Source organism: Notechis scutatus, chromosome 4, assembly GCF_049901735.1.
Source record: "Notechis scutatus isolate UNSWTSFEM ecotype Mainland chromosome 4, rNotScu1.2, whole genome shotgun sequence".
Classification (NCBI taxonomy): Eukaryota; Metazoa; Chordata; class Lepidosauria; order Squamata; family Elapidae; genus Notechis; species Notechis scutatus.
The window spans coordinates 663,597-685,272 of record NC_142012.1 but is presented as its reverse complement, the minus strand read 5'-3'; the positions used below and the strand labels follow the sequence as shown (position 1 = coordinate 685,272).

General features: G+C 46.5%; 1 protein-coding gene across 1 annotated transcript in view; it reads left to right on the top strand.

The window, feature by feature from the left end:
- Positions 1-21,676, top strand: part of FBXO41 (F-box protein 41) — a 36,396-nt gene that overhangs the window by 14,333 nt on the left and 387 nt on the right. Inside the window, exons 5-11 of the mRNA XM_087962632.1 lie at positions 810-1,045; positions 6,042-6,157; positions 7,558-7,710; positions 12,693-12,788; positions 13,615-13,733; positions 14,686-14,844; positions 19,234-19,349. Of these exons, the coding sequence (XP_087818758.1) occupies positions 810-1,045; positions 6,042-6,157; positions 7,558-7,710; positions 12,693-12,788; positions 13,615-13,733; positions 14,686-14,844; positions 19,234-19,349 (995 nt within the window). The remainder of the gene's footprint in view (positions 1-809; positions 1,046-6,041; positions 6,158-7,557; positions 7,711-12,692; positions 12,789-13,614; positions 13,734-14,685; positions 14,845-19,233; positions 19,350-21,676) is intronic.

The following is a 21,676-nucleotide window of genomic DNA, read 5'->3' as shown; positions in this document are numbered from 1 at the left end:
AACAGAATCTCTCTATATAAAAGCAAAATGCCCCTCACGCATCATCACAAAATCTCCCGAACCGTAAAGCCTACAACTTTGAAATTTGGCCTGTATGTTCCTCTTGGCTTCTAGGTGCTCAATAAGAAAGGATTTTTCCAAATGACCATCAGAGCATTTAGAATATTTCCTATATTATTATTAACACGCTCTGATGCTAAGGAGTTCTACTCCCCCTCCCCACCTGAAAAGAAATCTCTTTCAAAGGCAAAACACAAGCAGAGGAGAGGAGTTTCCGTTTCCGTTTCACAGCACCAAGCAGCTTTAGTACAGAACAGTTGAGCTAGCCCAGGCTCCTCGCTGTCTCCTTCTAGCTCACACAGCAAATACTGTTTCACTTTCCAAACAGCCCTCAACTCTCTCACACACTGACAGGACACTAGCCAGATGAATACCGATGGATGCTGGTACGCAGAGGCAGAATTTTTCCTCCCTTATCTTCCTCCCCAAAAACAGCCCAGCCACATAGTTTCGTAGCGAACTAAGGGTATCCAGCTACAGAGGTGGTATTCAGCTGGTTCGGACCAGTTCTGGAGAATCGATAGCGGAAATTTTGAGTAGTTGGGAGAACCGGCCAATCCTACCTCTGGCCCTGCCCCATTCTCTTCTCCGCCTCCCTTTGAGTCCCAGCTGATTGGCTGGGTCTTCTTTGGTTGCCCTGCACAGGAGAACAGAGCTGGAAAGCAGGTTAGTGGGATGGGGAAGGAAAGGGGATTTTGGCAGTGAGGTGAGCTGCATATAAATATAATTAATCATTTTTTGCGTCCCAGCCAGGTCCGATGCTGGAAAAGCGGGCCGGCCGGAGAGAGGAAGCACCTCCCGTTCCAACGAGGTGATCAGCCCGGAGATCCTGAAGATGCGGGCTGCCCTCTTCTGCATCTTCACGTACCTCGACACCAAGACCCTGCTGAGGGCCGCCGAAGTCTGCAAGGACTGGAAATTTGTGGCACGGCACCCCGCAGTCTGGACCAGGGTCTTGCTGGAAAATGCCAGAGTCTCCTCAAAGGTGAAGCAGAGCCTTCTGCTCCTGTTATTGGAGGTTCTTGTCTTTTATTATAGGTACTCCTCGACTTAACAACCATTCATTTAGTGACCGAAGTTACGACAGCACAATTATGACTGTTTTTCGTGTCTACGACCATCGCAGGGGCCTCATGGCCAGGTGATCCAAATTGGGATGCTCGGAAACTGGCTCATATTTACGACGGTCACAGTGTGACCCCGGGGGGGGTGTCACACGATCCCCCTTTTGCCCACCGTCTGACAAGCGAAATCAAGGGGGAAGCCAGATTCGCTTAACGACCGTGTTACCAACTTAGTCACAGCAGCGATTCGCTTAACAACTGTGGCACGAAAGGTTGTAAACGGGGGCAAAACTCAGTAATTGCCTCACTTAGCAACGTAAATGTTGGGCTCAGTTGGGGTTATAAGTCGAGGCCTAGCTGTATATGCCAGTTGCCGAATATATCAATTTGCATCACGTGGGAGGCTGTAACCATTGTTGTAAATCTTTTTTTTTTCAGTGCCGTTCAGAGGTGGGATTCTACCGGTTCAGACCGGTTCGAGGGAACCGGATGTTAAAGTTACAGCTGGTTCGCTGAACCGGTATTCTCTGGGAGAGGGAAAAACAGGCCTTCTGAAAGTCTGGAAACGGGCCTGTTTCCAGCTTTCGGAGAGCCTCCAGAGTCTGGGGGAGACTGTTTTCACCCTCCCAGAGGCCCAGGGGGAGGCCTCTGGACCCTTGGGAGGATGAAAACTGCCTCCCCCGGGCTCCAGAGGCCCACGGGAAGCGGGAAACAGGCCCGTTCCAGTCGGCCCTGCCCACCCAGCAACCAGGCAGTGAACCGGTTGCTGGGATTTTTTTTTTTTTTTTTTTTTTTTTTAAAACAAGTTTTATTAAAAGTTTCAACAACAAACAAATCATTACATATTAAATCTTTCCCTGTCTTTCTACAATAATTTCCCCAATATTCTCATAAAACACAAACAAACACAAACAAACATAAAAAAAATCTTTTAGTAAAGTACCTTGGCCCCAGTTACCTCTCTTTGCATGGGTTAAAATAATAGCACATATCACTCTTCACATTTCTATCTTATTTAATCCATCTTAATTAAATCATTAAATTTGTATCTTTTGCCCATTCATTTATCCCTCTATCTCTTCTTATAGTAAAAAAAATTTCTCCTGAAATCACTAATCAGAGTATGATGCCTTTCTATCCTCCCCCTAAGTTAGTAAAATTAACATTCAGCATAACAAATACCCAATTTGGTTCTGCTTGGTACATTCTATCCACCAAAAATGTTTAAAAACATTGTATCCTCCTTTCCTTCGATATTTTATTACATTTTAAAAATCAATCATTATTAAAAACTTCAACATTTTAATTTCTTATTAAATCTTAAACCATTCTAATTTACTATTTCAAATATAAATGTTACAATACCATCTTCTGTACCTTAGCAGAATCTTTCTTACAGAAATTTATATTTCATCCTTTGTCTCTAAAAAAATCCTCTTCTCCCATCCAATTTTAAAACTTTGAGGCTTTTCTCCGCCTTTCCCCTTTCTTTCTTCCCCACCAAATCTTCCTACCCCCCTTCTTCTTCTAACCTCTGCCTTGCTGGGATCCCTTCTCTGTTGTGTTCCCTTTTTCTCTTGTTTGTTATCATTATATTTACTTTGCATCATATTTTTCTCTTTCTTAAATGTTTTTTTAGATCTTAAGTCCTTCATTTTCCTTGCTCTCTTCCTTCCTTCTTCCTTAAATAAGTTTTGGGATTCAATGAAGATGGCGTCTTCGTCTCTTCCTTGTTGTTCTTCTTCCGTTTCCATCTGTTCCATTGTCTGTTGGTAATTAACCAACGCCATTTCTAGAAATAGAAAAGCTTTTTCCATGCCATCTTTGCAGGCTGCTTTTGTTTGCTCATATTCATCCCTCAGGTCTTCAAAAGGAAAGCCATTATAGATAAATCTTTTCTTTTCTTTATTCCTCTTTCTTCTTACACCAACCAAATATTCGAGAGAAAGGCAAAACAATCCCAAAATCCACAATCCTCAATAAATCCAAGCAAGCCAAAAATTCCCCCTTCCTCTTCCAGGGTGGTATCAAACAAATAAAAAAAAGAATCCAAATCTATATTTTAAAGCCTTATTAAGATTGTATTTCTGTCCTCAAGTCTTCAAGGCATCTCCTCCAACAGGATCCAAATTTATATATTTTCTTTATTCTCTCCCTTCCGGCTTAATTCCGTCGGGAGGAGAGTAAACTTTCCTTCAGCACCTCAAAATAGCCGCTTTTTTTCTCTTGTGGAAGAAATCATCAGAAAACCATCTTTTCCAGGAATTAAATTAGATAAATCTCAAAGCCCTGGGTCGACCAAGAATAACTTTCACTTTCAATAACTTTCTCTTCTTCCTCCTGCGCATACTTGCCCGGCTGTCAACTTCTTTGTGGCGGCCATTACGGACCGCCGCTGCACAATCCTGGTAACAGGGGGTTCTGCCGGCCAGGAGGGGTCTGCAACACCCCAAACCCTTCCTCCGGATCCCCTTACCTTCAGCTACCCCTGCAGGGCAGCCTTGCTCCGCACCCGTCCGGCCGGAGCCCCAAAACGGCTAGCGCGGCAGGATCGCGCAGCTCCGCGAATCCCTACCGCTCGCGAAGCCGACAAACCGGAAACTCCGGTTGCTGGGATTTTTGAATCCCACCCATGTTGCCATTGTAACTTGGAATGGTCACTAAACAAATGGTTGTAACTAAGCCAAGGACTACCTGTACCGATATTCGCGGCACAAGCTTCCCCGGAGTCTCGGAGGGTTTTCTGGATGTTGTGTGAATTGATGTTCCCTTTTTCACCTCATCCCGGGCTCTCATTCCAGCTTCCAAGCCGAAGCAAAAAAAAAAATTGTGCATATCATTCTGAAAAAAATTGGCTGTGTCGAATGGACTTGCGTGGAATATTTATTTTACCTGGTGGCGGTCTGGATTTGATACATGGCTTATACTTCTTTTTTCTTGATTCAATATTTACCCCATGTTAATTGCCAATGTCTTTATTTACTCGCTCTGTCCCAACTTCCTGCTCATTGAACGCACGCCAGCAGCTCACCATAAAAGAACAAAACTTAACATCCCATTTTTTAAAAAACCAGTTAAAATGAACTATTCATGAACTCAAACACTCTGAATTCCGATAACGAGGCTTCTCTGCATCCTTCAGAGCCCGCTCCCCACAACCTTAAAACCAAACTCGGTTCCAAGGTAGCTTATTTCTTAAACAGGCCCCTTGGTCCCTTTTAGAGACCAAAACCAAGGCCTTGGATTGTGTCTAGCAAACAACGTACACAACATGGATGTGATGTATTGCAATACGGTGGCTCAGGATGTAACATAGTGGTCTTTTTTTTTTAATGCCAACGGATGCCTGTGGATAGTGTTCAAGGGTAGCTCCTTGTTGAACTTCTTGCAGCAGTCAAGCCGGGATGCTAATCTAACTCTGGGTCCTACTCCGTTCCATAAAATGGAGGTAGTCCTCCACCCGAGCTCACAACAGAGCCCCAAATCTCTGTGAGGTTCAGTGGTTCTGTTAGTTCTGCCCCGTTTTACGACCTTTCTTGCTGTGGTTGTTAAGTGAATCCCTGCAGCCGTTCAGTTAGTAAACACAGTTGCAAAGGGAATCTGGCTTCCCCATTGACTTTGCTTGGGAGAAGGTCGCCAAAGGAGATCATGTGACCCCAGGATACAGTCATAAATCTGAGTCAATTGCCAAGCATCTGAATTTTGTTCACATGACTGGGGAGGCACTGAGAAAACAGTGTGAGAAAACAGTCATGCGTCACTTTTTTTTCCAGTGATGTTGTAACTTTGAACAGTCACGGAAAGACGTGTTGTAAACCAAGGACTACTTATATCAGTTTATTGTAGTTGCAAAGCAGACCCATGTTCTGGAGGCCATTACTCTCTTTTTTTCTTCAGTATCTTTGCAAAATAGCAAAGACAAAATAGGATATTTAATCTTATTAAAGATTACAGTGTACAGTATAATGAGCCAGAACAGACCATTATAGTTGGTTAACTGGAGAGTACAGGCTCCTGCATGAGGCAATCTACATTATGATTGGTTGTTGGGTGTAAAAGGGGAGTTTTCTCCTCCCCCCGCCGCCTTTTTTCCCCTTCTGTGTGTTCTGTATACTGTTCTGTGATTTACCTCACGATTTACCTTCACGATTTACCTCATGGTTTACCTCACGGTTTACCTCACGATTTACCTCACAATTTACCTCACGATTTACCTCATGATTTACCTCATGGTTTACCTCACAGTTTACCTCACGATTTACCTCATGATTTACCTTCACGATTTACCTTCACGATTTACCTCATGGTTTACCTCATGGTTTACCTCACGGTTTACCTCACGATTTACCTCACGATTTACCTCATGATGTAGCAATGTACCTGACTCTCTTGTTTGTTTGTTGCATATATATACTGATAGTCCTCAACTTACAACCATTTAGTGATGATTCGAAGTTACCACATAATTGAAAAAAGTGACTTGTGACCGTTTTTTGACACTTACAACCATTACAGCTTCCCCGAGAACAAAATTCAGACGCTTGGCCAATGACTCACATTTATGACGGGTCACAGTGTCCCGGGATCACTGTTATCCGCTTTGGCCACCTTCCGACAAGCCAAATCAATGGGGAAGCCAGATTCCCTTAACAACCATGTGACTAACTTAAACACTGCAGCTATTCACTTAACGACGGTGGCAAGAAAGGTGGTGCAAAACTCACTTGGTATAGGTCTCGCTTAGCAACAGAAATTTTGGGCTGAATCATAGTCGTAAGTCGAGGACTACCTGTAAATGTAAAATACATCGATTTAGAGAAAACTACAAGCTCGTGCCGGTATCTCTGATTCCATTTGGACACCGGCTGTGCAATTCCCTGACAAGTTATTTTCTCTATTTTTATTTTTCTTGCACAGTTCCTGGTTATGCTGTCACAGTGGTGCACCCAGACGCATTCTCTCACCCTCCAAAATCTCAAGCCCAGGCAAAGGGGGAAGAAGGAGACGAAGGAGGATTACATGAAAAGCACACGGTGAGGAAGATGGCGGTCTTCCAATATCTGAATGGCTGCCTCAAAGGAGAGGAGGGGGTCCATCTATTCTCGAAAGCACCTGAAGGCTGGACGAGAAGCAATGGATGGAAACTAATCGAGGAGAAAAGCAACCTAGAACTAAGGAGAAATTCCTGACAATTATAACAATTAACCAGTGGAACAGTCTGCCACCAGAAGTTGTAGGTGCTCCATCACTGGAGGGTTTTAAGAAAGAGACTGGACAGCCAGTTGTCTGAAATGGCATAGGGTCTCCTGCTTGAACAGGGGGTTGGACTAGAAGACCTCTGAGGTCCTTTCCAACTCTGCAATTCTGATAATATCTATAGAACGTGGGGAGACTGGCCGTACAATCCAGTGTCCCCCACTTTTCCTGGGTCAGGAGAGGAGCTCCTGACATGTTCCAGGTAACTGCCAAAGACCATCAGCCACTGCTGTTGGCAGGCTAGTTTTAGGGGTTCTGGCAGGGGCTCAGGGGTCTAGTAGTTGGTGTTTTCAGTGGCGTTTCCGTTGGGTTTTCGTTTTAATGCAATTTTCTGTTCTCATTGGTTTGCCACTGAGAGGTTCTTGGTGGTTAGGTGGGCAGTTGTTAATAAATTGAAACATCATAACACCTGGTACAAAGATTCCCATCATCCCCAACCAGCACGGCTCTCAGGTTCCACTGGGAAGGCTGTAGTTCGTCAATGACTTGGAACTAAGCATTTGAACTCACTGTAGGAAATATTTCTCCAATGGTCATGGCCGGCTGGACCTATTTCAAAAACGTTTTCAAAACTTGTTTCCTTCTAAATAGTATTTCTCAGCTTCTTCATAAGCTATATGGACTTCAATTCCCAGAATTCCCCAGCCAGGATGCTGCTGGGGAATTCTGGGAGTTGAAGTCCACATGTGCTTCCTGGGGGATTCTGGGAGTTGAAGTCCACATGTGCTTCCTGGGGAATTCTGGGAGTTGAAGTCTACATAAGCTGAGTGGGGAATTCTGGGAATTGAAGTCCACAAGTGCTGGATAGGGAATTCTGGGAGTTGAAGTCCACACATCTTAAAATGGCAAAGTTTGGAAAACGCGGATTTAAATCATTCCTTTTCCAAATAAGTTGCATTAATATTTTCCCCCCTCAATTTTCTCAGCAATCGACACTGCAGTAAGTTGAGAATGTTGGAAATCAAAAACAGGATTTTTCAAACACAACATGAGAACAAATCACGGTCTAATTTAGCCCCGCAGCTGATCAACGTGGTTTCATATTGGTTTAATCCTTGTTCCTCTGAAGAGTTTTTAACTTGCAGAAAAGGCTCACTATGAGAAAACCACGAGAGCCACAAGAGATTTAAATAATTTGTAATTTTTTTCTCTCTTCCTTTTTGGGGGGATTTGCTAGGGGATGCCTTGAAGCGGGACTGGAGTCCTTACTCAAAGCCTCTGGGAGTAACCTCTTGATCCTACGGGTTTCCCACTGCCCCAACATTTTGACGGATCGTTCCCTCTGGCTGGCCAGCTGCTACTGTCGAGCTCTCCAAGCCGTCACCTACCGGTAAGCGGGGGCCGTTGGGGACCTCCAACCCAAATCAGAGTTTCTCGTTCTGAGGAGAAGGACTGAGCCTGTTCGGTTTGGCCAACCTCAGCCCAAGGTTGACCCAGTTTGACCAAGAAGGTCTTAAGCAAGATTGAGCTGCAGTGTTGTGGTTCGCCGGCAGTGGAATCGGACAGTGGGGAAGAAAAGGGACCAATCCAGGTCTGGACAGGACTCGGACGAGTGGGACGACCATCTGGGAGTGGGGTGCTGAGTCCGGAGCCCATGGAGTCCGGTAGCAGCGAGGCAGAGGACCCAAGGGAGCCTGTTCCCAGTGCGCGTATGCACAGAGCTGCTAGAAGGCGAGAGCAGCTGAGACAAAAGGGGCAACTCAGGAGTAAGGCTGGGAGGTGATTGCCCCTCCCCTAAGGGATAAAAGTCAGGCCAAGATGATGAAACCTTTGCAGGAAGCAAGGTCGTTCAATCGGTTCAGATTCTTTCTTGAAGCTCTTTGTACTTCGGTTGGATTTTTTTTCCTAGTTCACTTCTGTTATTGGCAGCACTTCACAGGGAAGAAAGGTGGGTGCTTATCTTGAGGGACTGTTTGAGATTCATTACAGGCTGGGAATGAAAATAATTCCCAGCGTTGCAATAAAACAAGAGTTGTTTTTAAGATAAGCATGTGCATAATTACGGTCTTGGAAGCCTTGGTCAGAGCATGCTGTAGGAGAAAGAGAGGAAATGCTGATGGCAGAGTCAAGAGAGGAATTAGTCTAGGCTCCTTACGTTTCTCCAACTTACAAGTAGTTCTGAAAAACCACTCGTTTAGTGACCGTTAGAAGTTACGATGACATTAACAAAAAGTGACATATGGCTGTCCCGCTTAATGACCATTGCAGCTTCCCTATGGTCAATCAAAATTCTGATGTTTGGCAACTGGCATGTACTTACGGCAGTTCCAGTGTCCCGGAGGTCACGCGATCCCCTTTTGCGACCTTCTAAAGTCCATGAGGAAGCCAGATTCGCTTAACAACCCAGGCTCCTAACTTAACAACTGTAATGGATTCGCTTAATAACTGTGGCAAGAAACATAAAATGGGGCAAAAAAAAACCCACCTCACTTCACCGTTTCTCTTAGCCATGAAAATGTTGGACTCCGTGGTGGTCGTAAGTTGAGGGTGGCCCATATTGGGACCAATGAAAATGGAAACAGGAGGAGCCCCTGCCCCGTCAGTTGTGTTTTCGGTGTGCTCTGCTGCAAAATTGAAGCCCTACTCCCCAGAGTATCTGAGTCCCCGGGGAGAACAACGGCAGAGCTGGCACCGATGCCAACCAGACAGTCCTTGGCACCGCACGGAGAAGAGAGAGGCGGTGTGAAATAATCACAGCCTTTTTACTCCCTCCGTCGGGGCTGGAGAAGCAGCAAGAGAACAAAAGACTGGGGGTGGCGGCGCACACACACACACACACACACACACACACACACACACACGGGCTCCCTCGCTGGGGCTTTGTCCTTGGCATCGTTGGCACCGCCAAGGAGCCGAGCGCTCCAGTGGGTTGTGATGGGTTATTGTGCTGTCAAGCTTGGAGGGAGGCACCTTGTAATTTAGCCCAGCTGGAATCAGGCACTGTGAGGCGGGGGGGGAAGGAGGGGGCAGCCCTCAAAATATAGAATCAAAGAATAACAGAGGAATGGAACCTGGAGGTCATCTAGTCCAACCCCTGCCCAGGCAGGACACCCTATACCTACACTGTTCCAGACAAAGGGGTTGTCCAATCCCTGCTTGGAATTCCAACGCTTGGCAACTGGCGTGTATTTATGACGGTTCCAGTGTCCTGGGATCATGTGATTCCCTTTTTGCGACTTTCAGACAAGCCTCATACCTTTAACCACCGTAAAATGGGACAAAATTCACTTTGCTGTCTCTCTCTCTCTTAAGCAACAGAAACTTTGGGCTCCATCGTGGTCGTAAACTGAGGACCCACCTGCACTGTAGCCCGTTCTCAATCTTTCCTGAGCAGAGCGGGGCGGTTGGACTAGAAGACCTCCAAGGTCCCTTCCAACTCCTTGTTTTGTTCTGTTTAGGTTTTGATCTCATTCATTTTTGCCTCCGTGATTCAGGCGTGGGAGATGATTTTAATTCCCGCGTCGTTGCCGGGTTTTGCAACCCTTCTCTGACTCATTTTGCTGCACCGTTGTTGCTTCTGCCGAAGGAAATTAGCAGCGTAGAGGCAACCAGGCGCTTGTCAAGGGTGGCTGCGGAGAGGCCCAGGCTTGAGGTGGCATTCAGACATGGCACCGCTTCTAAGAATAGAGGGTGCCGGGGACACAGAGCTGGCAGGAGGGAGGAGAGCATGGAACAATTTCTCCATTGCAGACATTTTTTTTTCAAGGGTAGATGGCGTGAAAGGAAACACACAACACCCCGGGCATCTGTTGAGTTGGCATCTCCGTTCCTGCCATTCTTTATACTCAGCCTGCCTGGAGATTAAATTCTTTTTTGTTATCTAAGAGGGCTTCATGTGTGGACAGCCTGTTCTAGAGATCATCTATCATTCCCCTGGTCCTTCCTTGCCCCACATCAGAGCTTTGGTGAGGTAGAACGTGGTCCAGATCAGGGGTCGCCAACCTTTTGGACCTCAGGGACCACCAAACCGGAGGTGGTATATTCAGCAGGTTCTGACCAGTTCTGGAGAACCAGTAGCGGAAATTTTGAGTAGTTCGGAGAACCGGCAAATCCCACCTCTGGCTGGAGATTTTACAGTATCCTTCCCTTGACATGCCCACCAAGCCACACCCACAGAACCGGTAGTAAAAAAAAAATTTGAATCCCACCACTGCACCAAACTCATCATTTTAAATCCTGCGGACCAGAGACGCTGAGGAAAATCCCCCCAAAAAGTCTGCAGGAAAATCCCCCACCCCGTTTTCCTACCAACGGAGATCATTCTTTAATTGGGATCGCAGGAGACCGTCTCCAGCTCCGTTCTCAGGGGGAAAGAGAGAGAGAAAGGGAGAGACTTTTGGCTTCATGCAAGGAAAACAGCAGAAGCAGCAGAAGTCTTTCTTTCTCTCCCCCAAACTCCACCAGAAATGAGTCTTTGTGAGACTTGTTGTGCCGGCGCAGCTTCTTGGAGCAGGAGGCCTTGCAGGGCCCCAAGGACTTATTTCTGGCGGAGTTTGGGGGAGAGAAAGAAAGACTTTGGCTGCTTTCCTTGCATGCAGTCAAAAGCAGGAGAAAGGTTTACAGTCCCCTGTGACCCTGTTTCCCCCCTCCCTCCCCCCGGATGCATCATAAATCAGATTCTCCAATTGAGCATGTTCACAGCCTGGTTGTCATCAATCACATTCTCGAATTAAATATATTCATGGGCAAAAACTCTGGTAGTTTAGTTACAGTTTTTTAAAGATAAGAGTTGGAATGTACTTTCGCTTTGCTGCACTGCCCTTCCAGATCTCCATTCCTTCCCCCCTTTCTTTTTTTGTGGCAATTACTAAAACAGGCATAGGGATGTTTTATGAGTTGACACTCATTTAATGACTGTCTTGCTTAGTCACGGAAACCTTGGGCTCAATGGTAGTCATAGGTCAAGGATGATATTTAATCCAGGTTTAACGGTCTGGCTGGGAGCAATGCATTGCATTGGATCTGTGATCCTTCTGGGTGCAGCTGTTCCATCCTCCACTCCCTCTTTTTTTTCCACTCCGGATAGTCAGAATGTACCTGCAGAAGTTGGCAGTTTTCTAATCTGTCGGGATGACTCATCCCTTTAATTAAGGCCACGCCAAACAATTCGGGAGCCTTGGCTGTGGCGGCTCTAGGAGAGGCAGATGGATTTTTCCAGATAATTCATGCTTGCTTATTTTTAGGCTCTTCTCTAGCGGGGAACTGGGTCATGCAACTTGACAATAAAAAGCCCAAGCTAGTTTTATAAAGTTGTGTTTTTTTATAAATGAATTTATGAATCACCAGCCACTTCGATCGGCCAGTAGAAGCGGCCTCGGGGCGAGCACCCACGCACACTCCCCTCGTCACGAGGCCGCTTTTATCGATCGAAGTGGCTGGTGACTGCCCTTGGGGAGCTTCCATCACCTGAAAGACACTGCCTCATGGCGAGGGGACGCGGGCAGCCACGCCACGCCCCGAAGCGGCTGGGGACTCTGCCTTCGGGGAGCTTCTATCGGCTATCGGGGTATTCTAGCCTCGGCTACCTGCAGGGCCCTCCTAAAGGCAAGTTTTCTCCCCACCCTGCCCTTCCCGCCCGTTTCTCTTCACCTCGTGTCGTTCTAACGAACGATGTGAGAAATGGCGGGGAAACGCATGGTTTAAATAGGCCTACATTTAGGGGGGCGAGGCTTAATTGCACCTCATGCCTACAAATCATGCTGGTCCTTCCTATTGGTGGAGGCCGTATTGTTGGAGAAACACGGTAGTAAGTCTGGCTTATTTACAAATAATGCCCAAGAGGTGGGGTGCTAACAGTTCAAACGAACCAGTCGTTCCGACGATCAGCTGAGAGGCAACCGGTTCGCTCCAACGATCTTCTGTTCTTCTATTTGGCCCACACGCCCGCCCGGGTTCTAGGCTGTCCTTGATTCCATGCTTTTTCAACCTCGTTGCTCTGTGCAGCACAGCTGATTACCGCGCATGCCCTATGTTGCACCCAGGGCTTGCAGGAGAAGACGGTTTTTCCAATGCCGCGCACGCAAATCGCACCCTCACTGAACTGGTTATTATACCGGTTGACTCCCACCCCAGGGCCTACCTCTGAGAAGGTCCAGATCAGACAACTGCTGACCCGCCACACTGAGTTGCAAATCTATTCTCTCCAACTCTGCCCTCGTTCTGTGATTTAAAAAAACAAAAAACCAGACAAAAATCAGTATTTGTTTTCCTACACAGCCCCTCTACCACCATCTAATCCTTAATTTGTGCCAATTTTCCAGTAGAATTCATCTTTTTTTTCTTTTTCTTTCCCTTTGTGTTTTCTCGTTCCAGGAGCTCCACTGATCCTGTCGGCCATGAAGTCATCTGGGCCTTGGGAGCAGGTTGCCGAGATATCATCTCTCTGCAGGTGGCACCTCTCCATCCTTGGTAAGAAGCACCCACGGACATTCACCTGTCTCTTCTTTTCCCTTTTGGAAACCCTCCAGTCCCCAGCCCCTGCTATCTGGAGGTCTAGCTATGAAGAAGCTCCAGACAGCTTCTGTCATGCCCCTGATTTCGAGGGAGAGGTGGAACAGCTGACAGGGAGTGGGAGTGTGGCTCCGGTGGCTGTGGAGGAAACTGGGGAAGGGTACAGTCCGGCTGGGCATTCAGAGAAAGACCCAGGCCCACCCCCTCTGCATCCTAGGGCATGCAGGGAGGAACGGAGAAGGGAGCAATGTGAGTTGTGTGGTTTACGGGGGAGGAAAGGGCCCTGATCCCCTTCATTAGCCACACCTGGGAAAACAGTTTAAAAAGGCAAAATGCACACAGCAAAGTTGCTGGAAGCAAAACATGAATGATCTTTGTTCGTCAAGTCTTATCTGAGTTCTGGTGTCCTCCCAACTGTGTGTGTTTCGTTATCTTTTGACGTCTTCAATCCCTTATCCTGCCCTGTCTCATTAATTGCTGCAGTGTGGTTTGTGTTGGTTTTTTTATTTATAATCTAGATGTACTTTAGGTTCGGACTGAATTTCTTCCCTTTAAAAACTGTTCTTGGGAGAGTTTTTTTTCTCCAGCCAATGACAACTGGACGTTGGGGGCCAAGTTGGAGGAATTCAAGGGACTTTACCTATTTGTGTGACTTCGTTGCTTTTGTGCCACGCCCCTTTGGGTCATCACAGCTTCGTTGACAGATTCTCCTCCTATTTGTATCTCCATGATATGACCTTCGTGATTATTTTCTTCTCTCTCTCCTTTTATAAATATCTTCCAGCCAGCAACCCACCAGGTTTAGCAACCGTTGTCTGCAGATGATTGGACGTTGCTGGCCACATTTGAGAGCGCTGGGCGTCGGAGGAGCCGGCTGCGGCCTGCAGGGACTGGCTTCCTTAGGTAAGTCCGGATCTGGGACTTTTTCTGGCCCAGGAAAAATAAAGGAAAAGAGACGTGGAAGGTGGCTTCCTCAAGTCTTCAGACTAGCCCTGGTTTAAGGCAGGGGTGTCAAAACGTGGCCATTTTAAGAGTTGTGGACTCCAACTGGCTGGGGAATTCTGGAAGTGGAAGTCCACCCATCTTAAAGCTTTCTGGCTGGGGGATTCTGGGAGTTGAAGTCCACTCATCTTAAAGCTCATTGGCTGGGGGATTCTGGGAGTTAAAATCCACCTATCTTAAAGCTTGTTGGATGGGAGATTCTGGGAGTTAAGGTCCACCCATCTTAAAGCTTTCTGGCTGGGGGATTCTGGGAGTTGAAGTCCACCCATCTTAAACCATGATGGCTGGGGAATTCTGGAAGTGGAAGTCCACCCATCTTAAACTATGATGGCTGGGGAATTCTGGAAGTGGAAGTCCACCTATCTTAAAGCTTTCTGGCTGGGGGATTCTGGGAGTTGAAGTCCACCCATCTTAAACTATGATGGCTGGGAATTCTGGAAGTGGAAGTCCACCCATCTTAAACCATGATATCTGGGGAATTCTGGAGTGAAGTCCACCCATCTTAAACTATGATGGCTGGGGAATTCTGGAAGTCCACCTATCTTAAAGCTTTCTGGCTGGGGATTCTGGGAAGTCCACCCATCTTAAACCATGATAGGTGGGGAATTCTGGAAGTGGAAGTCCACCCATCTTAAACTATGATGGCTGGGGAATTCTGGAAGTGGAAGTCCACCCCTCTTAAAGCATGATGGCTAGGGAATTCTGGAAGTGGAAGTCCACCCATCTTAAAGCATGCTGGCTGGGGAATTTTGACCAGCTTAGTGTGCAAGGACCGTGGCCCCTTGACCACCCAGGGCAATGTCCAGGCCAGTCCGAGACTCCAATGTTGTTACTTCTTCTTCTTCCCTGTCAGCCCGGAACTGCATGCGCCTTCAAGTGCTGGAGCTGGACCACGTGACGGAGGTCAACCAAGAGGTGGCGGCTGAGGTGTGTCGGGAAGGTTTAAAAGGCCTGGAGATGCTGGTTCTGACGTCCACCCCGGTCACCCCGAAAGCCTTACTGCATTTCAACAGTGAGTAGAAACTCAGGAAAGGGGAGGGGGTTCTTGAAGTGGGGGTGGCTGCTCCTCATCGAGGGCACCGGGAAGAAATTAGGGGGCTCCTCTGCACGATGGGACAGAGATGGTATGGCTGGGAAAAGTAGGGGATGTAAATCTGGGGCGTAGCCACTAGGTGGTGGCAAAGAGCTAGGGCACAGAGGCCCAACCTCTGGCCCCTTTAATACCGGTGGACTTCAACTCCCAGAATTCCTCCTCCAGTCACGCTAGCTCAGGAATTCTGGGAGTTGAAGTCCACAAGTCTTAAAGTGGCCAGAGGTTGGACACCATGTGTTAGAGCAAGTGTCTTCAAACTTGGCCTGGAGGAGGAATTCTGGGATTAAGACTTGCTCCAAGTTTGGACTTCTATCTATCATCTGTCTGTCTGTCTGTCAATCTATCGTCTCCTCATCCATTCCCAGAATTCCTGAGCTAGCGTGGACTGGCTAAGGAGGAATTCTGGGAGTTAAAGTCCACAAGTCTTCAAGCTGCCAAGTTTGAAGCCATACACTCTCTCTCTATCTTTATCTATCTGTCTGATCTTTATATAATCTATATCATCCATCTCTATCTATCTGTCTGTCTGTCTGTCTGTCAATCTATCGTCTCCTCATCTATCATCCATCCATCTATCATCTATCACTATCCAGGGCCTTCAAACTGTCTGACAGCATCCATTTAAGGACTTGAGGACTTCAACTCCCAGAATTCCTGAGCTAACATGACTAGAGGAGGAATTCTGGGAGTTGAAATCCCTAAGTCTGAAAGCAGTCAAGTTTGAGGACCCCTGGGTTTTAGAATTTTATGTGTCCTTTGACTGACATATAGAGGTCGCCTGGACAATGCAGCCCAGATAAAGGCAGTCCTTGACTTACAACCTGTTGCTTAGCAACCATTTAAAGTTACAACCTATCTGAAAAATGGGACTTATAAGCTAGATCTGAAGTAGGGCAGGCCAGCCCTTCATTCCGCTCACTCACCCATGCGCCAGTGGCCACACCAGGGATGCTTCCCGACATGGCCACACCTATGCCATTGTCATAGAAGTGTGGGGGGCTTTTTTTTGCAGAAAAGCGGGACTTATTTCCATTTCAGGGCGAAACTGCAACTATTCTATGGGTTCCCAGTTACGTCCTCACATTCACTTAATGATTGCTGGGGGAGGAAAAAGAAGGTCATGTGACCGATTCATTTTATGACGATCATTGTTAACTCAAGATATTTCTATGGTCTTTTTAGAGTGGCCAACAGAAAGGGAAGGGGGAGCAGTGCGGCAGCTTGGAAATCGGAAGCGCATTCCATCAATAGTTTTTCAGAGATAGTAACTAGGTGACTGAAGTTTCTGCCCAGGAAATATCTACCTGGAGAGCCTGATTGATGACTCTGGGCTATGGACGTGTCCCATTGGAGGATATGAATTAGGATACACCCAGGGGGTGGGGGAAAACCAGGGTCAAGGGTGACAGTGAATTACGTGTCTCAGAGTCGGCTACACCCAGGTCATGCCGACATGTTAACTCCCAATAAATCCTTTTGAAGTTTTGGAAGTTTGGCTCGAGACTCATGATTTAATTGGGGGTTAACTGCCAGAATCCTGACAGCCATGACTTATAAAGGGCAGGCGCCATTATGGTCATATTTGATCACGTGGCCACGGAGATACCGCAATGTTCCTAAGTGTGAAAAACGGTCATAAGTCACTTTTTCCAGTGCCGTTGTAACTTCAAACAGTCACTGAGCGAACGAGCATAAGCTGACTTGTACAAGAACTTGGTGCTTTTATTTTATTTTATTTTATGTTCTGCTTTGTTACCTTTGATTGTTCTTGGTGTTTTTAATCCGGGCTGGCTGTTTAATGTGGGTTTTTTTTTTAATTGTTTCATTGTTTGGGGGCATTTTATAAGCCAGCCACTGGAAGGGATTGGCCGTAACAAAGCTAATTAAATTAAATTAAACTCATGTAAAAGTGCCCGACAGCAGCCCATCTTCCTGTCCTTTGGTCCGAAGAGGCTGGGCGCTGATTTTAAATCTGCTATGAAATCGTCTGTCTCTACGGATTGATACACACTCTTGATTAACGATGTAATTAAAAACTGGCAGCCCCGTTTAATCAAAGGAAAGCACAAACCTTTATTTTCCATTTTGGGAGAACTGAGAGAAACGGACCCGCTGGGAACGTGGCAGCCAGGAACAGAAATAGCGGTTCCTGTCAGCACGGAGAACAAATGGTTGTCCTTGACTTATCACCACCATTGGGACTGGAAAGTTCTGTCGCTAAGCAGTGCATTTTGTTCAATTTTACAATCTTTTGGCCGTGGTCTTTAAGCAGCTCATTGTGGTTTAAGTGAATCCAGATAGATGATAGAGATGGATGGATGGATGGATGGATGGATGAATAGATGGAGATGGATAGAGATGGATGGATGGATGGATGGAGATGGATAGAGATGGATGGATGGAGATGGATGGATGGATAGATGGAGATAGATAGAGATGGATGGATGGAGATGGATGGATGGATGGATGGATAGATGGAGATGGATAGAGATGGATGGATGGAGATGGATGGATGGATGGAGATGGATAGAGATGGATGGATGGAGATGGATAGAGATGGATGGATGGATGGATGGATGGAGGGATGGATAGATGGAGATGGATAGAGATGGATGGATGGATGGATGGATGGATGGATGGATGGAGATGGATAGAGATGGATGGATGGAGATGGATAGAGATGGATGGAGATGGATAGAGATGGATGGATGGAGATGGATAGAGATGGATGGAGATGGATGGATGGAGATGGATGGATGGATGGATGGATGGATGGATGGATGGAGATGGATAGAGATGGATGGAGATGGATAGAGATGGATGGATGGAGATGGATAGAGATGGATGGATGGAGATGGATAGAGATGGATGGATGGATGGATGGATGGATGGATAGATGGAGATGGATAGAGATGGATGGATGGATGGATGGATGGAGATGGATGAGATGGATGGATGGATGGGATGGATAGAGATGAGATGGATGGATGGATAGAGATGGATGGATGGATGGATGGATGGATGGATGGATGGAGATGGATAGAGATGGATGGATGGAGATGGATAGAGATGGATGGATGGATGGATGGATGGAGATGGATGGATGGATGGATGGATGGATGGATGGAGATGGATAGAGATGGATGGATGGAGATGGATAGAGATGGATGGATGGATGGATAGATGGAGATGGATAGAGATGGATGGATGGATGGAGATGGATAGAGATGGATGGATGGATGGAGATGGATGGATGGATGGATGGATGGGTGGATAGATAGATAGATAGATAGATAGATAGATAGATAGATAGATAGATAGATAGATAGCAAAGTCAATGGGGAAGCCAGATTAATAATCATGTTATTAACTTATCAACTGCAGTGATTCCCTTAACAACTGAGGCAAGAAAGGGCACAAAACTGGACAAAACTCACTGAACATGTCTCAACAGAAATCCTGGGTTCAATAGTAGTCATAAGTCAATGACCACCTGTATATAATATCTCTATACATAAAAGCAAAATACCCCTCATCACAAAATCTCCAGAACCGTAAAGCCTACAAACTTGAAATTTGGCACGTCTGTTCCTTTTGGCTTCTAGGTGCTCACTAAGAAAGGATTTTGTGAAATGACCATCAGAGCATTTAGTATTTCCTATATTATTATTATTAACACGCTCTGATGCTAAGGAGTTCTACTCCCCCTCCCCACCTGAAAAGAAATCTCTTCCAAAGGCAAAACACAGGCAGAGGAGAGGAGGTTCCGTTTCAGAGCACCAAGCATTTTTAGTACAGAACAGTTGAGCTAAGCCCTGCCCAGACTCCTTGCTGTCTCCTTCTTGCTCACCCAGCAAATATTCTTTCAGTTTCCAAATAGCCCTCCACTCTCTCACACACTGACAGGGTGCTTGCCAGGTGAATACCGATGGAGGCTGGTAGGCAGAGGCAGAATTTTTATCCCCTTATTTTCCTCCCCAAATACTAAACCCGACCACACAGTTTCATAGCGAAACACGCGTATCCTGTTAGTATTTTTATATACGGTATATATAAAATTATTTGACTAAATGCTTCCTTCCTGCTGCACCTGGGCACGCTGTGGCGAGGTGTGTTTGTGTCGTGTCAAAACAGCCAAAATGGCTCCCACAGTCATGTGATCAAAGACCCCCACAGGGTTGTTAATGTGCCTTGTCTTCATGGACGGCATCTTGACTTCATGGACGCCATCTTGTCTTCATGGACGCCATCTTGACTTTTTCGACCTTCGGCGTCCCCGGTATCAAACCAAGTTCTCTCTCCTTCAAGGTGTTTGCCGGAACCTGAAATCCATTGTGGTCCAAGTTGGGATTGCCGATTACTTTAAGGAACCAAATAGTTCGGAGGCCAAGAAAATGTTTGATGAAATGATCAACAAACTCCAGGTAAAAGGATTCCTCTTGTTGTGGCTTATTGATGGCAGGTGTCCCCTTATAACAGGCCCGCAGCCCTTGAGTGGCAGGGACTAGAAACTTGGGTAGTGCAAACTGATGGGGATGTGTGGAAAAGAGGCTGAGAAGAGAAGCCTTTGAGGGCAGAGACTGAAGACAGGATGTTGTATTTCCAGATGCTGCATTGCAAAAAGAGGCTTCACTAAGTCACTGAGCTTGGTAGTTCTTTTTATAGACGTTTCATTACCCAACTAGGTAACATCATCCGTGCTCTGTGCATGGATGATTTGCCTAGTTTCGTCTGCAAGTAAACAGCCAAGCTCAGAGCGCACCAAGGACCCCACAGTGCTCTTCCTCCTCCTCTCACACCCCACTCCCTTCTAGCACGGAGGATGTTACCTAGATGGGCAATGAAACGTCTACAAGAAAAACACTAAGCTCAGAGAGCACCAAGGACCCCCACAATCCTTCCTTCCTTTCCTTCCTTCCTTCCTTCCTTCCCCTTCCTTCCTTCCTTCCTTCCTTCCTTCCTTCCTTCCTTCCTTCCTTCCTCCTTCCCTTTCCTTTATTCCTTCTCCTTTCTCTTCCTCCTCGTCCTCTCCTCCTCCTTCTAGCACTGAGGATGATACCTAGTTGGGTCATGAAACGTCTGCAAAAAACCACCCAGCTCAGAGAACACCAAGGACCCCACAATCCTTCCTTCCTTCCCTTCCTTCCTTCCTTCCCTTTCCTTTATTCCTTCTCCTTTCTCTTCCTCCTCGTCCTCTCCCCAAACCCCCCCCTTCTAGCACTGAGGATGATACCTAGTTGGGTCATGAAATGTCTGCAAGAAAACCACCAAGCTCAGAGAGCACCAAGGACCCCTTCCTTCCTTCCTTCCTTCCTTCCTTCCTTCCTTCCTTCCCTTCCTTCCTTCCTTCCTTCCTTCCTTCCTTCCTTCCTTCCTTCCTTCCTTCCTTCCCTTCCTTCCTTCCCTTCCCTTCCCTTCCTTCCTTCCTTCCTTCCTTTCATTCCTTCTCCTTTCTCTTCCTCCTCCTCCTCTCCCAAACCCTCCTCCCTTCTAGCACTGAGGATGTTACCTACTTGGGTCATGAAATGTCTGCAAGAAAACCACCAAGCTCAGAGAGCACCAAGGACCCCCTTCCTTCCTTCCTTCCTTCCTTCCTTCCTTCCTTCCTTCCTTCCTTCCTTCCTTCCTTCCTTCCCTTCCTTCCCTTCCTTCCCTTCCTTTCATTCCTTTCATTCCTTCTCCTTTCTCTTCCTCCTCCTCCTCTCCCCAAACCCTCCTCCCTTCTAGCACTGAGGATGATACCTAGTTGGGTCATGAAACGTCTGCAAGAAAACCACCCAGCTCAGAGAGCACCAAGGACCCCCACCGTTCAACCCTGAGCTAGAAATATTCTATCCTTAACTAGGTCAAGTTAGACCCATTTGTAGACTTTGCACAACGTAAGAAATTTGGTGACTTTGAAACCGGGACTCGAAGCAGTTTGCCCAATTGTGTCATACACTCCCTGAGTGATAGCTGGGAATTCTGGGGGGTGCGTGGTTGGGGACAGCTGGCCGTAGACCGATGCTTCTCAACTTTGGGCCGCTTTAAAAAGTGTGAACGTTTCTCCAAAGATATTTTTTTCCAAAAGGCAACTGGACTTTCTCAAGTTTTTTTTTTTTTTTCCTTTGAAAACATATTTCTTCTCATCAGCTCTGAAGGAGCTTCTTGGATGAGAAGCGAAACATTTTCAAAGGAAAAATAAACCAAAAACCCAGGTTAAGGATGATGGAGAATTTCCATAGACAAATGCGTGGACTTCAACTCCCAGAATTCTCCAGCCAGCTATGTCAAGTCTTAAAATAAATCTTAAAGTGGCCAAGTTTGGAGATGCCAGCTGAGGAATTCTGGGAGTTGAAGTTCACAAGTCTTAAAGTGGCTGAGTTTGGAGATGCCGGCTGGGGAATTCTGGGAGTTGAAGTCCACAAGTCTTAAAAGTGGCTGAGTTTGGAGATGCCGGCTGGGGAATTCTGGGAGTTGAAGTCCACAAGTCTTAAAGTGGCCAAGTTTGGAGACCTCTGCCCTAAGACAACCTTCCTTTACTTCCTCCTGTTGAGGTATTCCCCATTAGGAGAATGAGCGCACTCAGGGAAACGTAGTGAGAGTGATATTGAATAACACACAACCAGCATACAGATACACTGAATAGTAAAATGTAGGTTTTACTTCCAGTAAACGGGTTAAACAAATCCAACAAACAGTCTAAATCATACACGGTTAAAGCAGTTAGTATCAGTCCAGGGAAAATCCAAAAACAAAGTCCATTATCATA